General features: G+C 43.1%; 1 protein-coding gene across 1 annotated transcript in view; it reads left to right on the forward strand.

Moving 5' to 3' along the window:
- Nucleotides 1-21,693, forward strand: part of MARCHF4 (membrane associated ring-CH-type finger 4) — a 63,581-nt gene that overhangs the window by 12,970 nt on the left and 28,918 nt on the right. Inside the window, exons 2-3 of the mRNA XM_077273241.1 lie at nt 18,928-19,089; nt 20,238-20,430. Coding sequence (XP_077129356.1) covers nt 18,928-19,089; nt 20,238-20,430 — 355 coding nt within the window. The remainder of the gene's footprint in view (nt 1-18,927; nt 19,090-20,237; nt 20,431-21,693) is intronic.

Consider the following 21,693-nt stretch of genomic DNA (forward strand, 5'->3'; position numbering starts at 1 on the left):
GCCACCACTGATTGGGGATATATAAAGTGTAAACCACCACTGATACACTGTGAACTACAACTGATACATTAGGAATTATATAAAATATGATCTGCTGCTGATACATATGAGATAAATAAAGTATCAGTGCTGCTGTTGCATAAGGGCATATAAAGTGTGATTGATTGCTAATACGTAAATGAATATATAAAGTCTGATATGCCACTAATACTAATGGAATTGTCTGGACACAAATCCTTTATTTAATACCTTTCAGCTGACTGTTTCTCATTGCAAATATTTTATATTTAATTAATGCCTAAAATAAAGGGGCAAATTGTATTAATGGCAGATGAAGTGGAGAATCTGGCGACCAATAGATTAGATGGTCGTTCTATAGCTCCATGTATATAAAAATCTACTTAGATGAGGTGTTGTCCCCCTGGTGAGTCAATGATACTGCAGTAGAGATGTGTTTTAGTGGCTGTAGGTGTTAGCATGACTTCTCACCAGCAGCAAATTCACATTTCAAGCACTTACAGGCACAAAATCCTTCATGACTTTGGACTTTCCATCAAAGTCGCCAGACTTGCAGCATCCTGAAACAAGACAATCTGAGATTACCCTGCTCACATAGTGCAAAACCCAATTAAAGCCCTCATACCGTTCACAAAAACTATCAAATAATACCACCAGACAGTGCACACATCACTGGGTGGCTCTGTACCGTTATATGGTGTACATCAGTGTGTTATGGACATATGAAACCTAGATGAGATGATATTCTATGAAATCTGAAGCACATGGAGATACACTGAGTTCTAGAGGCTTCATGTATTACGCTCCATGGATTGTACAGACTCATCAGTGGTCAGCACGGTGGCTCAGTGGTTAGCACTATACTGTGTGAGCGTGTTTATGTATATGTATATATATATATATATATATATATATATACAAGACTTAATACTTGGTGGTAAAACCCTTGTTGGCAAGCACAGCTGTCAGATATTTTTTGTAGTTGATGATGAGGTTTGCGCACGTCAAGAGGAATTTTGCTCCTCTCCTCTTTGCAAATCATCTCTAAATCATTAAGATTTTGAGGCTGTCGCTTGGCAACTCGAAGCTACAACTCCCTCCATAAGTTTTCTACGGGATTACGGTCTGGAGACTGGCTAGGTCACTCCATGACCTTAATGTGCTTCTTTTTGAGTCACTCCTTTGTTACCTTGGCTCTATGTTTTGGGTCATTGTCTTGTCATTGTCAGTGGCTGGAAGACCCGGCCACAACCCATTTTTAATGTCCTGGCTGAGGGAAGGAGGTTGTCACTCAGGATTTTACGGTACATGGCTCCATCCATTCTCCCTTTGATGCGGTGAAGTTGTCCTGTGTCCTTAGCAGAGAAACACCCCCAGAACAATGTTTCCACCTCCATGCTTGACAGTGGGGATGGTGTTCTTTGGGTCATAGGCAGCATTTCTCTCCAAACCCGGCAAGTTTAGTTAATGCCAAAGATTTCAATTTTTGTCTCGTCTGACCACAGCATCTTCTCCCAATCACTCACAGAATCATCCCGGTGTTCATTGGCAAACTTCAGACGGGCCTGCACATGTGCCTTCTTGAGCAGGGGGACCTTGCGGGCATTGCAGGATTTTAACCCTTACGGTGTAATGTGTTACCAATGGTTTTCCTGGTAACTGTGTTCCCAGCTGCCTTAAGATCATTAGCAAGTTCCCCCCGTGTAGTTTTATCTTATCTCTCACCTGCCTCATGATCAAGGATACCCCACGAGGTGAGATTTTGCACGGTGCCCCATATTGATGTCGATTGACAGTCATTTTGTATTCCTTCCATTTTCTTACTATTGCACCCACAGTTGTCTCCTTCTCACCCAGCGTCTTACTTATGGTTTTGTAGCCCATTCCAGCTTTGTGCAGGTCTCTGATCTTGTCTCTGACATCCTTAGAAAGCTCTTTGGTCTTGCCCATGTTGTAGAGGTTAGAGTCTGACTGATAATTGAGTCTGTGGACAGGAGACTTTTATAAAGAAAGGTGACTATGTAATATTTGTTACAGAAACCTTTGTTTGCAATTACAGAGGTCAGACGTTTCCTGTAGTTCTTGACCAGGTTTGCACATAATGCTGCAGGGCATGATAATAATAATTGGTGACAAGGTTTCAAGTTGGTGCTTTGTTTGGCTAAAGGAATCGTGCAAAGGTGTAATGTGAAGTTCCTAGGTCCAAATACAAAATCTACAAGAGGTACATGATCTGCCATGTATAATACTGCAGCCTTCTCATATGGTAATGGCCCTCTTTCTGCCACCTGTGCACACCCTATAGGTCCATCCCAGACTCTGAATACTGCACAGGAATATTCTGTATAGACTTTAATTGTAAACAAATAGTGTTATTACTTACCGTAAATATAGCATGTATTTAGATTGTGAGCTCCACTGGTTACGTCTGCATGTTGGTGCTACATAAATAATGGATAATAATAACTGTGCTGTACTGAGCAGTGTGGTTAAGAATCCAGCACAAGGGTGAGATTCAACACTAAGGGTACCTTCACACTGGTCGATTCTGCTACGATTACGACGCATTTGCGTCATATTCGACATCGCAGTACGAGCTCGTAGCCAGCGGTCACACTCTACGATGTTAACGCTTTTTCTGACGTAGTTGCGATGTGAACGTCACGCGTCGCAATCGTACGCTACCCTTCACACCGCCATAGTCCTACGACTCCGAGCGTGACGTATTACCAGCATGGGCGTGCTAAAACGTCACGCCCAATCAGGAGACAAGTATGCGGAAGCCCAACCCACGTAGTCGCATTACGAGCTCGTATGACCGCCGTCACATACTACGATTTCGACCGCCACAGCGGGACATTTACGACGAAAGAAAGTTCTGCTCTTTCTTTCACATCGTACGATGCTGGGCTGCGTCGCAAATCGTAACGCCATGTCACACTTTGCAACCTCGGAACGAGGACGGATAAACGTCACAAATCGAACGCTCGTTCAGACTTTGATTGCACAGTGTGAAGGGGCCCTTAGTAGAACGGAGCAGAAGGGAGCGACGTAGCAGTGAATGCAGAACAGGAGTGAGATAAAACGCTTACTAGAAAGCTGCATAGACTGTATGTGTGCATTTGTTTCTTTTTCATTCTGCTATGGCTACTCCCTTAATTGGATTCTAGTGACAGAACTTGCCCCTTTACATGTGTTATAGATGTCCAGAAATTCCAGAATAGTACGACACTCCTCCTGTATAGTCCCAATATGAGGTTTAAAAAGGATCTGTTTAGTGAGCAATGCATATTTTCCAAGTGATTGACTCTATTGGGCACACCATGAGGTGTATATTCTTTTGCAATTCATGCATCTAAACCAATGAAAAATTCAGAAAATATTTTTTTGTATGCAGCTCCTATTCCGGTTTATTTAGTTCCATGGTTGTGAACTACAATCAAACATTGTACAGTCAGATCCAGCACTCCAGGGGTGGGGAACCTCAGGCCATTGGGCCATTTACAACCTGCGAAGACCTTTTCTCCGGCCCCCAGGCAAATTCCCAGGAACCGCAGTGACTGGATCGGCCGCTGCGATTTGATAGCTGTCTGCCTTTTAATTTCTTCTTGCTCTGCGAGAGTGAGCGCACAGCTTTCAGTACTGAACACTGCAGCACATTTAATGAAGTATACAGTTGTGGCCAAAAGTATTGACACCCCTGCAATTCTGTCAGATAATACTCTGTTTCTTCCTGAAAATGATTGCAAACACAAATTCTTTGGTATTATTATCTTCATTTAATTTGTCTTAAATGAAAAAACACAAAAGAGAATGAAGCAAAAAGCAAAACATTGATCATTTCACACAAAACTCCAAAAATGGGCCAGACAAAAGTATTGGCACCCTCAGCCTAATACTTGGTTGCACAACCTTTAGCCAAAATAACTGCGACCAACCGCTTCCGATAACCATTAATGAGTTTCCTACAATGCTCTGCTGGAATTTTAGACCATTCTTCTTTGGCAAACTGCTCCAGGTCCCTGATATTTGAAGGGTGCCTTCTCCAAACTGCCATTTTAGATCTCTCCACAGGTGTTCTATGGGATTCAGGTCTGGACTCATTGCTGGCCACCTTAGAAGTCTCCAGTGCTTTCTCTCAAACCATTTTCTAGTGCTTTTTGAAGTTTGTTTTGGGTCATTGTCCTGCTGGAAGACCCATGACCTCTGAGGGAGACCCAGCTTTCTCACACTGGGCCATACATTATGCTGCAAAATTTGTTGGTAGTCTTCAGACTTCATAATGCCATGCACACGGTCAAGCAGTCCAGTGCCAGAGGCAGCTAAGCAACCCCAAAACATCAGGGAACCTCCGCCATGTTTGACTGTAGGGACCGTGTTCTTTTCTTTGAATGCCTCTTTTTTTCTCCTGTAAACTCTATGTTGATGCCTTTGCCCAAAAAGCTCTACATTTGTCTCATCTTGACCAGAGAACATTCTTCCAAAACGTTTTAGGCTTTTTCAGGTAAGTTTTGGCAAACTCCAGCCTGGCTTTTTTATGTTTCGGGGTAAGAAGTGGGGTCTTCCTGGGTTTCCTACCATACAGTCCCTTTTCATTCAGACGCCGACGGATAGTACGGGTTGACACTGTTATACCCTCGGACTGCAGGGCAGCTTGAACTTGTTTGGATGTTAGTCGAGGTTCTTTATCCAACATCCGCACAATCTTGTGTTGAAATCTCTTGTCAATTTTTCTTTTCCGTCCACATCTAGGGAGGTTAGCCACAGTGCCATGGGCTTTACACTTCTTGATGACACTGCGCACGGTAGACACAGGAACATTCAGGTCTTTGGAGATGGACTTGTAGCCTTCAGATTGCTCATGCTTCCTCACAATTTGGTTTCTCCAGTCCTCAGACAGTTCTTTGGTCTTCCTTCTTTTCTCCATGCTCAATGTGGTACACACAAGGACACAGGACAGCGGTTGAGTCAACTTTAATCCATGTCAACTGGCTGCAAGTGTGATTTAGTTATTGCCAACACCTGTTAGGTGCCACAGGTAAGTTACAGGTGCTGCTAATTACACTAATTAGAGAAGCATCACATGATTTTTCGAACAGTGCCAATATTTTTGTCCATCCCCTTTTTTATGTTTGGTGTGGAATTATATCCAATTTGGCTTTAGGACAATTCTTTTTGTGTTTTTTCAATTAAGACAAATTAAATGAAGATAATAATACCAAAGAATTTGTGTTTGCAATCATTTTCACGAAGAAACTGAGTATTATCTGTCAGAATTGCAGGGGTGTCAATACTTTTGGCCACAACTGTATACTCCAGCCCCAGTGTGTCCCATTTGATGTGTATGCTCTATCCCAGGTGTCTCCAATGTGATGTATGTACAGCAGTCTCAGTATCTCCTATGTGATGTATATACATTAGTCTCAATGTCCAATTTGTGATGTATACAGCAGTCTTGGTATCTCCTGTGTGATGTATAAACAGCAGTATTGGTGTCCCCTATGTGGATGTATATACAGCAGCCTTGGTGACTCCTATGTAATGCATATACAGCAGTCTCTGCATCTCCTTTGTGATGTATATATACCTCTCGGTGTCTCCTATGGGATGTATACAGCTGTCTTTGTGTCTCCTATGTGAAGTATACAGCAGATCTCCCACTGCTTGCATTCTATAGAGCGACAAACGTCGCATAGGAGCTGTGTACGTAAAACGGTAGATTATTAAACTGTTTAGAAGTTGTTTCATTCTTTATTTTAGATTCAATGAAAGAAATTGGTTGCAGAAGATTACACTCGTTGGGCTATAGTAAAGCATTGTAGTGGTCACCTAATCTTTGCCAGCCCGATGCACCCCATATTATGCCAGGCAATGCCTTTCTGTTTATTCAGCAGCCATCAGGCCTTGCGTCGCGCTGGCTCCGTGAGGACCCTGTAATCCATTTAATTCTCCCTACTTCTATCTATTCCAGCTCTGCGCCTGCCCTCTGCATTCACGAGATATCAGCCGCTTCAATGGACGCGCTCGCTCTGCTTTGTGTCGCTCTCTATCCTCTTTAGGATGCTAAACACTACTATGATAGCTTTCCTTAATCCCCTTTTCTTCTGGGCTGAACATGACCATGGCATCTAATCCCTCCTCACAGCGGCCGCGGCTCTCCAAGAGGTAATTCTCCTTTTATAAGCCCCCGCTCCAGGGCTTTATGTCACAGGGTGCAGCAGATCAATGGAAGTCGATGGAAATACACATGTCCTGTACACATCTCCAAATCAACATTCGCGAGCCCCAAAATCTCACTTTCTGATTATGGGGGCAACTCCCTAATCTGTAATCTGTGGATGACTATAGCAAAACTATATATATAGCAGACTTTCCTCCATGTTTTAATGAGGGGACATCAATAATCTAACTCCAATGCGTTTTCTTAGTTACATACAGTATGTTTCTGAGAAAACCCCTAGGCATAAGCAAGATTGTTCCCATTCACCGACAGAAAGCAGAGATCTAGACAATGATGTGGAATTATATCTAAAACATAAGAGAAAAAAACATCCAGGAGTCACGAGCCGCGGTGCCTGCTCCTGTGTCAGGTGTAAACTTCTTGGCACACTTTGTTTAGTCGAGGTGAAGAGATTTAATGTGATCCAAAAGAACAATACATACAGTAGTCACAAACGTTCCGGTCATCAAGACCGTCATCAATGTACTAGAGTGTATAAAGCATGATCCTGAGGATCTCTCGGCAATAAATGGCTCAGTCTGTACATATAACCTGGCTGGGATTAATCCCAGGTATTAGTAGCTGAAGGACCAAATCTCAATGTGGAGTCTCAGATGTGGACAACGCGATTAATCCCAGCCAGGTTATACATACAGACTGAGCCATTTATTGCCGAGAGATCCTCAGGATCATGCTTTATACACTCTAGTACATTGATGACGGTCTTGATGACCGGAACGTTTGTGACTACTGTATGTATTGCTCTTTTGGATCACATTAAATCTCTTCACCTCGACTAAACAAAGTGTGCCAAGTAGATTACACAAGATTGCAAGGTTTGGGAAGCGACTTGAGCACCTGTTTCAGTCTATTACTATAGGGACATTTCTGCTCCCTGGTCGCTTTATCTCCCAGTTTCTGGATCTGTACAGGTGCGAGCATCTGTATTCCAGCCAGATAATCTGCACTAATGAATCATCTGTCGTCTGGGGTCAGGCACAGTGCAATGGATTTCGTGTCTGGAAAGTGTTTCCGGCTCATGGCGGCATAAGAACAGCCGCAATAGTGGCTCATCTAATGAGTGGAAGTGAAACCGCAGGTCCCCAGCACAAAACGTGGCACTGGGTCCTGCAAATCCCACGGGACTGGGAATCAACCAGACTGGGGCGGCACGGTGGCTCAGCACCATACACAGCCTGGAAATTACACTACACTCTAATAGAAGATTCCATATAAGGCATTCCATTATTTTACTTCTCTTGTCTCTGTAGATTCCATCTGTGACCGGATCTCTACCAGAGATTACACAGCTGCTGATTAAATCTACAGAGAATCTGCTGTGTACAAGGTTCATAATCTACATAGAAACAATTATATAATTTATCCCCACATGCAGATCATCACTGGGAAAATCATCTCTAGACAATTTCTGATCGTGAAGTTTGAGCAGTTTCTCCGCACGTGGTCCTGTGTACAGACCATGACATAAATAGTTCATGTTGTTTGTATTGACCTTGTTTATAGTCATAGATACCAATAGGACCAGCTTGTCCTCAAGGTGAACCCCCAAGCCCCCTATACCATGTATAGGTGCCTTCAAACCATCGTAATGCACCTGCTGTTATCTATGAAGACTTGGTTGGGTTGTCCCTCTGTACGGATTATCAGCTTTTTCCATAGAATTTAATGGGATCCACTAACAAATATTGAAGGTAATGTCTATGGCCAAGTCCAGATCAAATTCAGCCCTGCCAGTGTGGCCACCAGTGGACTCGGACTGGATTACCTCTGGCCATGTGGACACTTTTTGAACCTTGGCAGTGGACCAGGCTGCAGAGATCGTCACCAAGGAGCATTCATTTTTTTTTTTCTCCTATAATGCGCCATCAGCATAAAGTTGACAGATTGATTCGATAGTGGGTAAATGAAAACTAAAGAATCTCACAGCTCATCAAATGTCTCCAGGAGATATGAAATATTTGTCAGACAAAACTAATAAGACGTCCTTCCCCCGAGCAGCGATCTACAACACAAGGGAATAAGTCAGACAAACCTTCACAGAAACTGTACATCCCCAAAACAAAGTGGGAAGAAAGGGGTGCAGACAGAAGCAGAAGCCTCGCTATACCCCTCCCCCACAAGACGTACGAATAGTCCCAAATACAAGTGTAGCGGAAAAAACAAAACAAAAGTGACAAAACTGTGAGATAATGATGAAAAACATAGGAGACCGTGACAAAGATATATGAAAAACTGAAGGAACGACACCCCGACCCTGACTCCATATCATTAGTTATCTACTTATTAATTCGTATTTAGTCATAGCATATTTCTTCAGGGATTCATGATGATTATAGAATCTCCGCACAAAACCGCGACCAATAGGATATCCTGCACAATTAATGTAATTATATTCTTGTACATAGGGGCAGTATTATAGTAATTATATTCTTGTACATAGGGGCAGTATTATAGTAGTTATATTCTTGTATATAGGAGCAGTATTATAGTAGTTATATTCTTGTACATAGGGGCAGTATTATAGTAGTTATATTCTTGTACATAGGGGCAGTACTATAGTAGTTATATTCTTGTACATAGGGGCAGTATTATAGTAGTTATATTCTTGTATATAGGAGCAGTATTATAGTAGTTATATTCTTGTACATAGGGGCAGTATTATAGTAGTTATATTCTTGTATATAGGAGCAGTACTATAGTAGTTATATTCTTGTACATAGGGGCAGTATTATAGTAGTTATATTCTTGTATATAGGAGCAGTATTATAGTAGTTATATTCTTGTACATAGGGGCAGTATTATAGTAGTTATATTCTTGTATATAGGAGCAGTATTATAGTAGTTATATTCTTGTACATAGGGGCAGTATTATAGTAGTTATATTCTTGTATATAGGAGCAGTATTATAGTAGTTATATTCTTGTACATAGGGGCAGTATTATAGTAGTTATATTCTTGTATATAGGAGCAGTATTATAGTAGTTATATTCTTGTACATAGGGGCAGTATTATAGTAGTTATATTCTTGTACATAGGGGCAGTACTATAGTAGTTATATTCTTGTACATAGGAGCAGTATTATTGTAATTATATTCTTGTACATAGGGGCAGTATTATAGTAGTTATATTCTTGTACATAGGGGCAGTATTATAGTAGTTATATTCTTGTACATAGGGGCAGTATTATAGTAGTTATATTCCTGTACATAGGGGGCAGTATTATAGTAGTTATATTCTTGTACATAGGAGCAGTATTATAGTAATTATATTCTTGTACATAGGGGCAGTATTATAGTAGTTATATTCTTGTACATAGGGGCAGTATTATAGTAGTTATATTCTTGTACATAGGGGCAGTATTATAGTAGTTATATTCTTGTACATAGGGGCAGTATTATAGTAGTTATATTCTTGTACATAGGGGCAGTATTATAGTAGTTATATTCTTGTACATAGGGGCAGTATTATAGTAGTTATATTCTTGTACATAGGGGGCAGTATTATAGTAGTTATATTCTTGTACATAGGGGCAGTATTATAGTAGTTATATTCTTGTACATAGGAGCAGTATTATAGTAGTTATATTCTTGTACATAGGAGCAGTATTATAGTAGTTATATTCTTGTACATAGGGGCAGTATTATAGTAGTTATATTCCTGTACATAGGAGCTGTATTATAGTAGTTATATTCTTGTATATAGGGGCAGTATTATAGTAGTTATATTCTTGTACATAGGGGCAGTATTATAGTAGTTATATTCTTGTACATAGGGGCAGTATTATAGTAGTTATATTCTTGTACATAGGGGGCAGTATTATAGTAGTTATATTCTTGTACACAGGAGCAGTATTATAGTAGTTATATTCTTGAACATAGGAGCAGTATTATAGTAGTTATATTCTTGTACATAGGGGCAGTATTATAGTAGTTATATTCTTGTACATAGGGGGCAGTATTATAGTAGTTATATTCTTGTACATAGCGGCACTATTATAGTAGTTATATTCTTGTACATAGGGGCAGTATTATAGTAGTTATATTCTTGTACATAGGGGCAGTGCTATACTGTATCTTTACTATGTATCTTGTTAATGTTGATTGTTATTGTATGATTGATGTTAGTAATAACAGTGACGTGATTTCCGTGAGTACAATATTACGGCATACTACCGTCCTGATGGTCGTCATTTCTGTGGCTGCCTCCCCTGGTATCCAGTATAGCGGACAGCCATATTATTTGCTTCTGGAAATTCTTTGTATTTTACATTTAATTGCTTCTTATACAGAGAGCAGCGTCGTAGCTCGGAGAAGTCGCCCTTTTTTCTTAGATCATTTATATAGAAATGAGCAGTTTTCCCTGGGAATCCGAGCCATTGTCATAATTAAAGCGCTGGTGTGATTTTTTTTTTCTGCCTCAGCGTTTTGTCTCATTCCAGGATTTTAGCGATGTTTGGGAGAGCAATAAAACCAGAAGTGACGGCTTCTGTCGTGGCTCAGTCTCTCACAGCTGGGATTAAATAGCCAAGAAATATGACACATAAAACATTCATAGAAATTGCTTTGCTGCTTTAACACCAGCTACAATGTGCAAAACTCAGGAGGAAAGCGCGACTATAAAGGGAAACTGAGCGGAGATGTGATGGTCCTGCCGGCTGATGCTTCCTGGAAAGAGCATTTTGAAGGAATCTTAACACCAGGACACTTTCCCTTTAAATTCGTGCAGTGGTACAATTGCACCAAGTATGTGCATTTAGCCTTGACTCAACCCTTTGGGTATGTGCACACGTAGATGGGATGTCTGCGGATTTTTCTGCACCTGTTTTTAAATTCTCAGGTAAACTGCACTTTCGATTACCTGCGGATTTACCGCGATTTTTTTTCTGTTTTTTGTGCAGATTTCACCTGCGGTTTTACACCTGCGGATTCCTATTATGGAGCTGGTGTAAACCGCTGCGGAATCCGCACAAAGAATTGACATGCTGCGGAATAAACAACGCAGCGTTTCCGCTCGTTTTTTTTCCGCAGCATGGGCACTGCGGATTTTGTTTTCCATAGGTTTATATGGTACTGTAAACTCATGGAAAACTGCTGCAGATCCGCAGCAAAATCCGCAACATGTGCACATAGCCTTAAGGTACCGTCACACTAAGCGACGCTGCAGCGATAGCGACAACGATGCCGATCGCTGCAGCGTCGCTGTTTGATCGCTGGAGAGCTGTCACACAGACCGCTCTCCAGCGACCAACGATGCCGAGGTCCCCGGGTAACCAGGGTAAACATCGGGTTGCTAAGCGCAGGGCCGCGCTTAGTAACCCGATGTTTACCCTGGTTACCAGAGTAAAATGTAAAAAAAACAAACAGTACATACTTACATGCGTCCCCCGGCGTCCGCTTCCTGCAATGACTGAGCGCCGGCAGTAGCAGGGCACAGCGGTGACGTCACCGCTGTGCTGTGGTTTCACTTTCACTTTGCGGCGCTCAGTCAGTGTGGGAAGCGGACGCCGGGGGATGCGAAGGTGAGTATGTAGTGTTTGTTTTTTTTACATTTTACGCTGGTAACCAGGGTAAACATCGGGTTACTAAGCGCGGCCCTGCGCTTAGTAACCCGATGTTTACCCTGGTTACCAGTGTAAAACATCGCTGGTATCGTTGCTTTTGCTTTCAAACACAACGATACACGGCGATCGGACGACCAAATAAAGTTCTGAACTTTATTCAGCGACCAGCGACATCACAGCAGGATCCTGATCGCTGCTGCGTGTCAAACTAAACGATATCGCTAGCGAGGACGCTGCAACGTCACGGATCGCTAGCGATATCGTTTAGTGTGACGGTACCTTTAGCCGTGCTGTCTTACATGGGTATGGTTCAGGGTGTGGAAGAGTTAACATGCACCACTGTGGGAAAAGATGGGCTTTGTATCATGGTCCTCTCCTCCTGCAGCCATATCCCCCATCATCTCTACAGTGTCGAGGCTTGGGGGCCATTTAGTTTGGTATGAATTATGATAGCACCTGCACTCTGCTTTAAAGGGGCTTGTTTGCTGTTTGATTCTATTTAAAGACTCTTCCCCAATTTTCAGTTTTTGAAATAAATGTGGGGTACACCGCTTACCTTCACCATCCGTGGTCACTTTTCATTTCATATGTTCTCCAATAGTGGAATTTATAAAATGAGCAGAGGTGATGCCAACATGGTCTAGACGAGGAACTACAGAAAATAAAAGCAGAAAAAGACAAAACTGCCCAACGCTCCGGCGTTTTGTATATAGGGGGGTTTATAGTTTTAGAAAAGGGGCAGAAAATAGTTTAGAAAAAAAGTACTAAATGCCGCTCGCTCTTAGTGGTCACATGAGTGAGTGGCGGAGTCTGGTGTGGGCCACACGTGGCGGATTTTGGGCAAGCATTGCATCTGAAATCTGCTTTTCTGATAGTTTTGGGCATGTTCCTGTTTGGGACAGGGGTGTCTGAGTGAGTGACGGATTCAGTCGGTACTCACCTTTTGCACTGATCGACTTACGGACAAAGAAATGCGTTACTCTGTATCCAGTGATTTCATTTCTAGAATACTTGCGCACAGTTCTGTCTGTTTTTAGGCCCCCAGACACCATTAGACCAAAGTTGTTCCAAATTGGCGATTTCGACCCAATCGTCGTTCTGTTTAGATGGCGGGCTTTTGGCGACAAACGTTTTAAATCCTCTTTTAGATTGATTAGGCCATGTGTGATGTCTACATACAACTATCGACTGTGCCATAATGTGTATGCCTGGATCGTTCAGGAAAAGAAAGGTCCGTCGTCTCCCTTATTCCATCCGACTTATTATCAAACAGTTTTGTACACTGTGTGTGTCGTCATCTGAAAGATGTTTGTACGATGCAGTCAGACACGTGTATGGTGCAGATGTGTAGATTGGAACTAATGAACTTTCATTGCGTGCGTGAGTGGGCAGAAAGATGGTGAGTGATTGAATGAGTGAGGGATTGAGCGAGCGAAGGGGCATATAGATTAACTGAGTGGGTGATTAAGGTGATGAGTGAGTGGGTAAGTGATTAAGCTGGTGGGTGGATGTGTGAATAAAGTGACTGTGTGTAGATAAATGAGTGAGTGATTGACCTGGTGAATGAGTGAGGACGTTGTTGAGATACTGAGTGAGTTGAGTGGAGATGGAGTGAGTGGGTGTATGGATGAGTGAGTGGGTGTATGGGTGAGTGAGTGGGTGTATGGATGAGTGAGTGGGTGTATGGATGAGTGAGTGGGTGTATGGATGAGTGAGTGGGTGTATGGATGAGTGAGTGGGTGTATGGATGAGTGAGTGGGTGTATGGATGAGTGAGTGGGTGTATGGATGAGTGAGTGGGTGTATGGATGAGTGAGTGGGTGTATGGGTGAGTGAGTGGGTGTATGGGTGAGTGAGTGGGTGTATGGGTGAGTGAGTGGGTGTATGGATGAGTGAGTGGGTGTATGGGTGAGTGAGTGGGTGTATGGATGAGTGAGTGGGTGTATGGATGAGTGAGTGGGTGTATGGATGAGTGAGTGGGTGTATGGATGAGTGAGTGGGTGTATGGATGAGTGAGTGGGTGTATGGATGAGTGAATGAATGAGCAGACAGATGAGTTGGTGAATTATTCAGTGAGTGAGGGACTTATTGAGTGAACTGGAGGTCTGTGACTGAGTCAGTGATTGAGCGACATAGTGGGTCAGTACTTTTTTAGGTACGTAAGTGGAGAATTGAGTGAGTGAGTAAGTGCTGACTGATGTTGAGTGACTTCCTCCTGAATAGGAAAATGAGTGGATGTGTGAGTTGGGCAGTCAGTAACTGAATAGGTTGGTAGGTGAGCGATGGAGCGTGTGAATTAATAATTATTCATTAATATACTATATGTAATAATATTTAGTATAGTTGATGGCTGTTGGGAGCATTTTCCTAGGGTACATGCTGTATGACCGGAAGCCTGTTTCTAGCTCGGCCCCCCACTCTCCAGACTTTGCCCACTGAGGCCTCTTTCCTCCTATCTATCTACTCCATGTCAGTTACCGGCCTCTCCCTGACAGATCGCCTCTCACCTGCCGACAGGTCAATAAGAGATTTCCAGCGCTGACGGTGGATAAGTCTTTAGCCTCTGATCTCATTCACCGGACGTCAGGCTCATAATCAGCTCCTGTCAGTCAGGAGAACGTTCCCAGGATGGGGCAGGAGTAATCCTGTAATCACACGTCACGGTGATCCGCCGGTCAGGAGTACGTTCACCTGTAAGCGCAGGAAAGATCAGGGGCTTTTAGTATGAGCCGGGGGGTCAGAGCTTCGATACATCCCAGAATTCTATTCTGCGGTCCCTGGTTGTGGTCACAATATGCCGCAGGGGCTGCTACCAAAATCCCTGAAATGACGTGCCCCCTCTGCAGGTGTCACGTAGTGAGGGTCACATCCAGTTGTATCGCCCCTAAACTGAAGGGCTGAAAACCCACAAGTCACAGGTGTGAACTGTCGTCTGTCGGAAATAGACTTCTTATTATAATGACCGCAGCAGCAGCCAGGATCTCAGGAAATGACTGCAATGATCATGGCATGAGGAAGGATAAGAGAAGTGGGCGATCACTAAAGGAACCTGATCCAAGGGGCACAGAGGATTTCAGGAGTGGAATGGGTGGGCAGTGACCTCTTCCCAATGGTGGTGAGAATCGGCTGTGACTGTGGCAGCGCCACGATGGGAGGAGGGGATGGAGGCAGGTGGGAGATTGCACGCTGAATTACACAGTGGAAGGAGCACAGCACAGAGTATTTCAGGCAGGACTGTGCTGGTTTTCCTGGGAGGTAAAGACTAAAGAGTCACAGTGGAAATAGCAGTACAAAGTATTTCAGCAGAGGACCTTGTGGGAGGTCATATAGAAAGAGGTGAGTAAGGGAAGGATCTGAGCTTCCATTTGTACAGAGTATTTCAGCAGAGGACCTTGAGGGAGGTCAGATATAAAGAGGTGAATAAGGGAAGGGTCTGAGCTTCCAGCTGTGCAGAGTATTTCAGCAGAGGAATGTGCTGGTCCTGTCAATGGTCAGAGACTAAAAGTTATATGGAAGAGGAAGTAGGAACCCCAGCAGCACAGAGTATTTTAGAAGTCGGTATGCTGGGGGGTTCAGTGACCTCTACTCGTATGATGATCACACTGAGGACCAGGCTGCATAGCACAGGGCCATACTGTGAGGACGGGGTGCACACAGCCTGTTATACGGGGCCCTGCAGCCGCACAGAGCATTTCAGGAGAGGAGTGTGCTGATCCTGTGGCCGATTACAGACTTGGGGTGGACATAGAATTGGTGCAATCTGCAGCCACATAAGGGCCCAAGATGTAAAGGGGGCCATTATCCCCTCCAAATCAGCAAGCAGGTCCTATCACAGACACAGAGGGGCCCATATGCTGTTCTTGCAGGAGGGCTGCTGGAGACCGTGAGATGGGACATTGGCAGTGAGATGCTGCAGGTGTCCTGTATACACTGTCCTGTATACAGTCAGTGCATATTCTCCCCTCCCCCAGTCTGACCACTTTCTGCATGAGTCACTGATCAGGGGACGGTGCTGGCCAATTTCATGATTGCAGTGAGGCAGAGATTGCCTGGAGTCATTCGGTGGAATAAGTGCGGGCGCCGTGCCCGTGATTTGCTTGTCAGTCTGATTTGCCTTTGTCTTCTGGTTCATCGGCTGGAGATGGCGCTGGGGATGAGGAATATTGCAATCCAATTATATCTCTACACAGCTTATTACAGCGCAGGGCGGACAGTCGTGGGGCTTTCCTAATGTATTCTAGGGAGCAGATTTTGGCTTGCCCCACTCATATCCACGTCTGCCAGAATAACTGATTATTATTGGGGGTGTTTTCCCCTATTGATGGATGAATCGTCATCACTGTGTGTTTCGTGAACAATGTATCACATTTAATAGCATCGTTACAGTTAATGAGGTGCAGTACCACAGGCGGCCTTTGTATAGTAGTGGTGCTGTTTTAACCTTTAACCCCTTAGTGACCGGGCCAATTTTTTTTAAATCTGACGTGTCACTTTATGTAGTAATCACTCTAGAATGCTTCACTATATCCCATTGATTTTGAGATTGTTTATCAGTGACACATCATACGTTATGATTATGGTACATGTAGTTAGATATGTTGCGTTTTTTAATAAAAAAAATATCAGAAATTTGACAAAAATTAAAAACAAATTGGAATTTTCAAACTTTGAATGATTATCCCTTTAATCCAGATAGTCACACGACACAAAAAACATTAATAAATGACATTTCCCTCATGTCTGCTTTACAAAGCCCAGGTATTTCCTGATGGTGGGCACGGACGGCACATCATGGGTCTGGGGAGGTCAGGGACCCCGAATGTCTGGGCTTCACTGGTAGGACTCTTCTTCCAGGCATTTACAGCATATCCTCATGATTTATAAAACACTTCTTTACCCCTTTACTACGCCCACCATGCAGAGTACTATATGGCGGTACTACTTTGGTCTTGAACAGTATTAGTATCATGTAAGGATTCGTATTAATACGGTATGGTGGTATTATTTAACACTGGGTAATGTGATCTATAGCAGAGGTGTCAAACTGCATTCCTCGAGGGCCGCCAACAGGTCATGTTTTCAGGATTTCCTTTCATTCCACAAGGTGCTGGAATCATTCTGTGCAGGTGATTAAATTATCACTTGTGCAATACAAGGAAATCCTGAAAACATGACCTGTTGGCGGCCCTCGAGGAATGCAGTTTGACACCTCTGATCTATACAATACATTGCGCTATATGGCAGTGCTACATATAGTGCCGTAGAAGCACTAGTGAGTGTGAAGCAGCCGTCACCGCACATGAGCTGCTGTTTTTCCACTTGCTGTAACCTGATGTAATAATAAAGAAGCATTTTATCACATTTGGTGAGTGGGAAATCCTTTATCCTGCACGTGGTTGTTGGGCACTTCTCTGTAATGTGATTTGTACACTTTCTAGTTCTGCTGCACGTCTATAGGTGCCGTGTGTATTAATTAGGGGCTTTTCAGAGTTCAGTGGTGACATTTGGGTTCTGTATAGCGGCATGATTTCTACTCTATATGGCGGTATTATGGCAGATTATTGTGTGTGAAATGATAGACGCTGTCGACCAGACGATGGAGGCGCTCATGTATCCGCACAAGTCAGTTGGACTCAAGTACCGTAACTTTAAGGATTTCTCTAGATGGCCTAAGCGTTCACATAAAGAATTGTCTAAGTTCACACGGGGCGTTTTTGATGCGTTTTTTTAATGCTAATTTTCAGCTGCGTTTTACAGTCCCAGCGAAGCCTATGAGATTGCAGAAATCTGCCCACATCTTGGTATTTGTTGTCATTGGTATTTTGTGCTTAGCATGGTTTTTTGGACAAGGTCACTTCTTTGAGCATTTTTTTTTCAGCGCTTCTCACCCATTGACTTGAAGCGGTGGTGAAAAAATGCATCAAAAACGCAGGAATCCTTTTTTGCAGCGTTTTTTGTGCCAAAACCTCATTCTTTATCATCATGCACAAGAGACTAATCTAGCATGCCAAAACCGGCGCAAGAGAAACCAAGAAAAACATGATTTTTTTTTTCTGCAGCTTCTTTCTTGCCAAGAGATCAGGTTTTGCTGTTTTAAAAAAAAACCGATAAACGCCTAGTGTGAACCTAGCCTTAGATATAAATTCTGATAGCAACTTACCACGGCCCCAATATCATATCAACACGCATTAGGCCAGGAATCAACGTCTGGTGGATGGAAACAAGAGTGATCCATTCATTTAAGGCAAGAAGAAAAATCATGAACTTATATCAAATGCGCAGCACCTTGGAATTAATGAGGCTTTAAAAATATAAATAATCCATATTTTACAGTTTTTAGAAAGTTTCAGAACTTAATTATTAAAATGAAACTGTTTATGTCGGAGACCTGGATAGTGACCACGTATCTATCCCTCTAACCTCAGGGGCTGCACTTCAGTATTCAGGTTGTGTGTGCCCTTTAAGAATCCTGTTTGGGACTGTTAGGGTATGTTTCCACGTTCAGGAAACGCTGCGTTTTTGACGCTGCGTTTTTCTGCTGCGTCAAAAACGCAGCGTCCAGATGTTACAGCATAGTGGATGGGATTTTATGAAATCCAGACTCCACTATGCGTTTAAAAACGCATGCGTTTTTGCCGCGAAAACGCATGCGTTGTGCGTTTTTTCAAAACGCTGCATGTTGCTACTATGAGCAAAACACGCAGGTACACCACAGGTGACCTGCCAGTGACCTCAGGTGCAGTTTTGGTCAGGATTTTACTTGCATAAAATCCTGACCAAAGACTGATGCAATCCTGAACGTGGAGACATACCCTAAATGGATTGCTTTTTAAAGGGATAGTACACTCAGAGTCAGTTATCAGTTACATACAAGCTACTGTTTTTTGTTATCAGCCATTTCTGGCTGTGGAGGTTAGCTGGAGGAGGATATGGATGCTTGTATCATCTGCTCAGGAATTGATACATATTTGCATTTTATTAAAGTTTACCTGTTGTTGCAAAATAATGTTATACTATTCTGCGTAGCTCAGCTGTCTGTATCTGGAGAGCTGCCCCGGTGAGATAAGCGTGTCATTTTTTATGAGAGTAATTCTGTTTCTCTCCTGCAGGGGGAGCTGCTGAGTCCATGTCGTTGTGATGGGTCGGTACGTTGTACGCACCAGCCCTGCCTGGTCAAGTGGATAAGTGAGCGGGGGTCCTGGAGTTGTGAGCTGTGTTATTACAAGTACCACGTCATCGCCATAAGTACAAAGAACCCTCTTCAGGTAAAGGTAGGTGATCCCCGGCCGCACGCGCTGATGACCCCACTCCTTAGTTCAGTTCTTAGCCACTCCTGTTAGGAGTTTTACACATTATTTTATTTGAATATTTTTTATTTATTTATATTTATTTCATGTTATTATTTTTTCTTGGTGTTAGAACGTATGTTTTTCTTTGTTTTATATGCTGTGATTTCCAAAAGTTGTAGCAAAGTTTAATAAAACTGCTTTTACATGCATAAAAGGGAATCCTAATGTAGGTGCAGAGACCCTGATTCCAGCGATGTATCACTGGGCTGCTTGCTGTAGTTTTTATAAGATCACTGTTTTACTAGCAGGAGATTATCAGTAGAGGACTAGTAACCCTGCTCCCATGTAGTTCTCCATGTTCATAAGCTCTGTACAATCCCGCCACCACCACTGATCGGCAGCTTTCTGCCTATGCACAGTATACTCAGGTGTTGGCGGGGTTATACAGGGCTCATCGGTCAGAGAGCCGGTAGGTCTGCAGCAGAGAAAACAGGGATTTTATCAAAGTGCAGAAATCCGTCTGTCAAAGGAAAACAAATGGCTGCATGCCCGAGTTTGATCCAATATTCAGATCACACAGCGCATTAGTGCTGCATTTCCCTAATTTTTTTGTATGTAAATTCACCTTTTAAAATTTGTATCGTTTTTAGGACCAAACTCCGTGGGGGTTTAGTGTCATAATATATTTTTATAGTAATCGGAGATCACTCTTTACAGCTCCAATTTCCCTGGATAGACGCAGGGTAAACGACAACATGTTCACTCCCTACAGCCACCAGTAGGGGGAGCCTAGGAATATAATAGTAACACAGTATGCAGTGAGCTCCTCTGCTCCCCCTTGTGGTGACCGCAGGCAGACACAATGTTATCATTAGATCTATGCAGGGGGTTTGGAGCTCTATCTGGAAAACAAAACTAAATATATCAAGATATTCTAAAAACATATATATATTGTAAGAAAATGCCAATCAACACTTAGATACTTAATTTAAAAATATGATTTAGACTTATTTCACACATTGGACATCCCTGCGTGAACGTGAGCGTAGAGCTGGGAGCAGCAGTGCACAGTTCCTACAGATGGGAAGGATTTTCTCTGGTTTTCAGCCGTGTCTCCCCCTTATTTCCAGTGGCAAGCCATCTCGCTGACGGTCATTGAGAAGGTGCAGATTGCCGCTGCCATCTTGGGCTCCCTCTTCCTCATTGCCAGCATCTCGTGGCTCATCTGGTCAACATTCAGCCCCTCAGCCAAATGGCAGCGTCAGGACCTGCTCTTCCAGATCTGCTATGGGATGTACGGCTTCATGGACATCGTGTGTATAGGTGAGAAGACCCCGGCGCTATGCAGAGATAGATTCATCACTTTGTGGGAGGGGAGGGGGGCAAGTTTACTTCTTTTTTTTTTTTTTGTCTTTTGGGATTTATTGTCCTTTGACGCAATTTTTTTTGCGCAAAATCCAAAAAATTATATTTTATTTTAAAAAAAAAAAATTGCTTGTAATATTTTACTGACTCTTTTTTAGTACAAAAGTGGCATGTTTCCATTAAAATGTTCCGAAATTTGTGCAAAAAATTCAGGAATATATAAAATCACCGTAGTTAGGACCGGAGAACATTTTGCCCAAAAATGTAGTGACTTTTTCAAAAGTCGTAATTGATGAATCTGCCAAAAATATCTGAATACCCTAACACCTGCTCACAATGACAAACATAAAAAAAACAGGCAAGAAACAAGAAAATACACAAAAAAGATATACATGTATGAATGGATTAATGAAATTTTCCCGCCTGTAGTCTGCGCCTAAAACAAGGGCTGGATTATCAGAATGATGGATTGAGCGAATTCTACTGTACGCACACGGCGAGACATGGCTGCTTCGCTACCGAAACAGCGCCACCCCTGACCACAGGTTGTGTCTGGTATTTCAGCTCCATAGAAGTGAATGAGGATGAACTGCAGTACCGCATACAACCTGTGTACTGGGGTGGCGATGTTTCTGTAGAGAAGGAGCCATGTTTTTTAATCCTGATTAACCCCTTCCCGAGTCTCCCTGAAGGTCCGAGCGGCTTCTATTAAAAAGAGCAAATCTTTCAGGTCTGCGGAAACCTTCCAGAAATCAGTGACTTGTGGAGGCAGGGTCAGATGTATTGGGAGAAGGGAAGACTGGGTGTGGAGGAGGTGGAGATTGGACCTGGACGGGCACCGCTCATATAAGGGGCACCAATGGGGCCAAACATTTCCAGCACTGCCCAACCACCTGACCACTTAGTATTAAAGGGAATGTCCTGGATTAAAAGAATGTGTCTGTTTTCTTTTAGAAATAGCGCCACCTTTGCTAATGGCTGGCTGTGGTACTGCAGCCTATTTAAGCTCAGGGAGAAAAAAGCCATGTTTCTCTAATCTCATACCGCCTCTTTAATAACATTGTATTGTGGCACCCGTCATCTGAAGACAATGCTTCTCGTGTGAATTAGGCCAGTGGGGACTCGGACTCCTTCTAATTGTTGGTCCCATTGTTTGGCACTAGAGACTCTGGAGGTCCCAGGGCCTGGTCATATGGCTGGTGCGGAGCAGCTGGGATGAGC

This window comes from Ranitomeya variabilis, chromosome 7 (assembly GCF_051348905.1).
Source record: "Ranitomeya variabilis isolate aRanVar5 chromosome 7, aRanVar5.hap1, whole genome shotgun sequence".
Taxonomy (NCBI): domain Eukaryota; kingdom Metazoa; phylum Chordata; class Amphibia; order Anura; family Dendrobatidae; genus Ranitomeya; species Ranitomeya variabilis.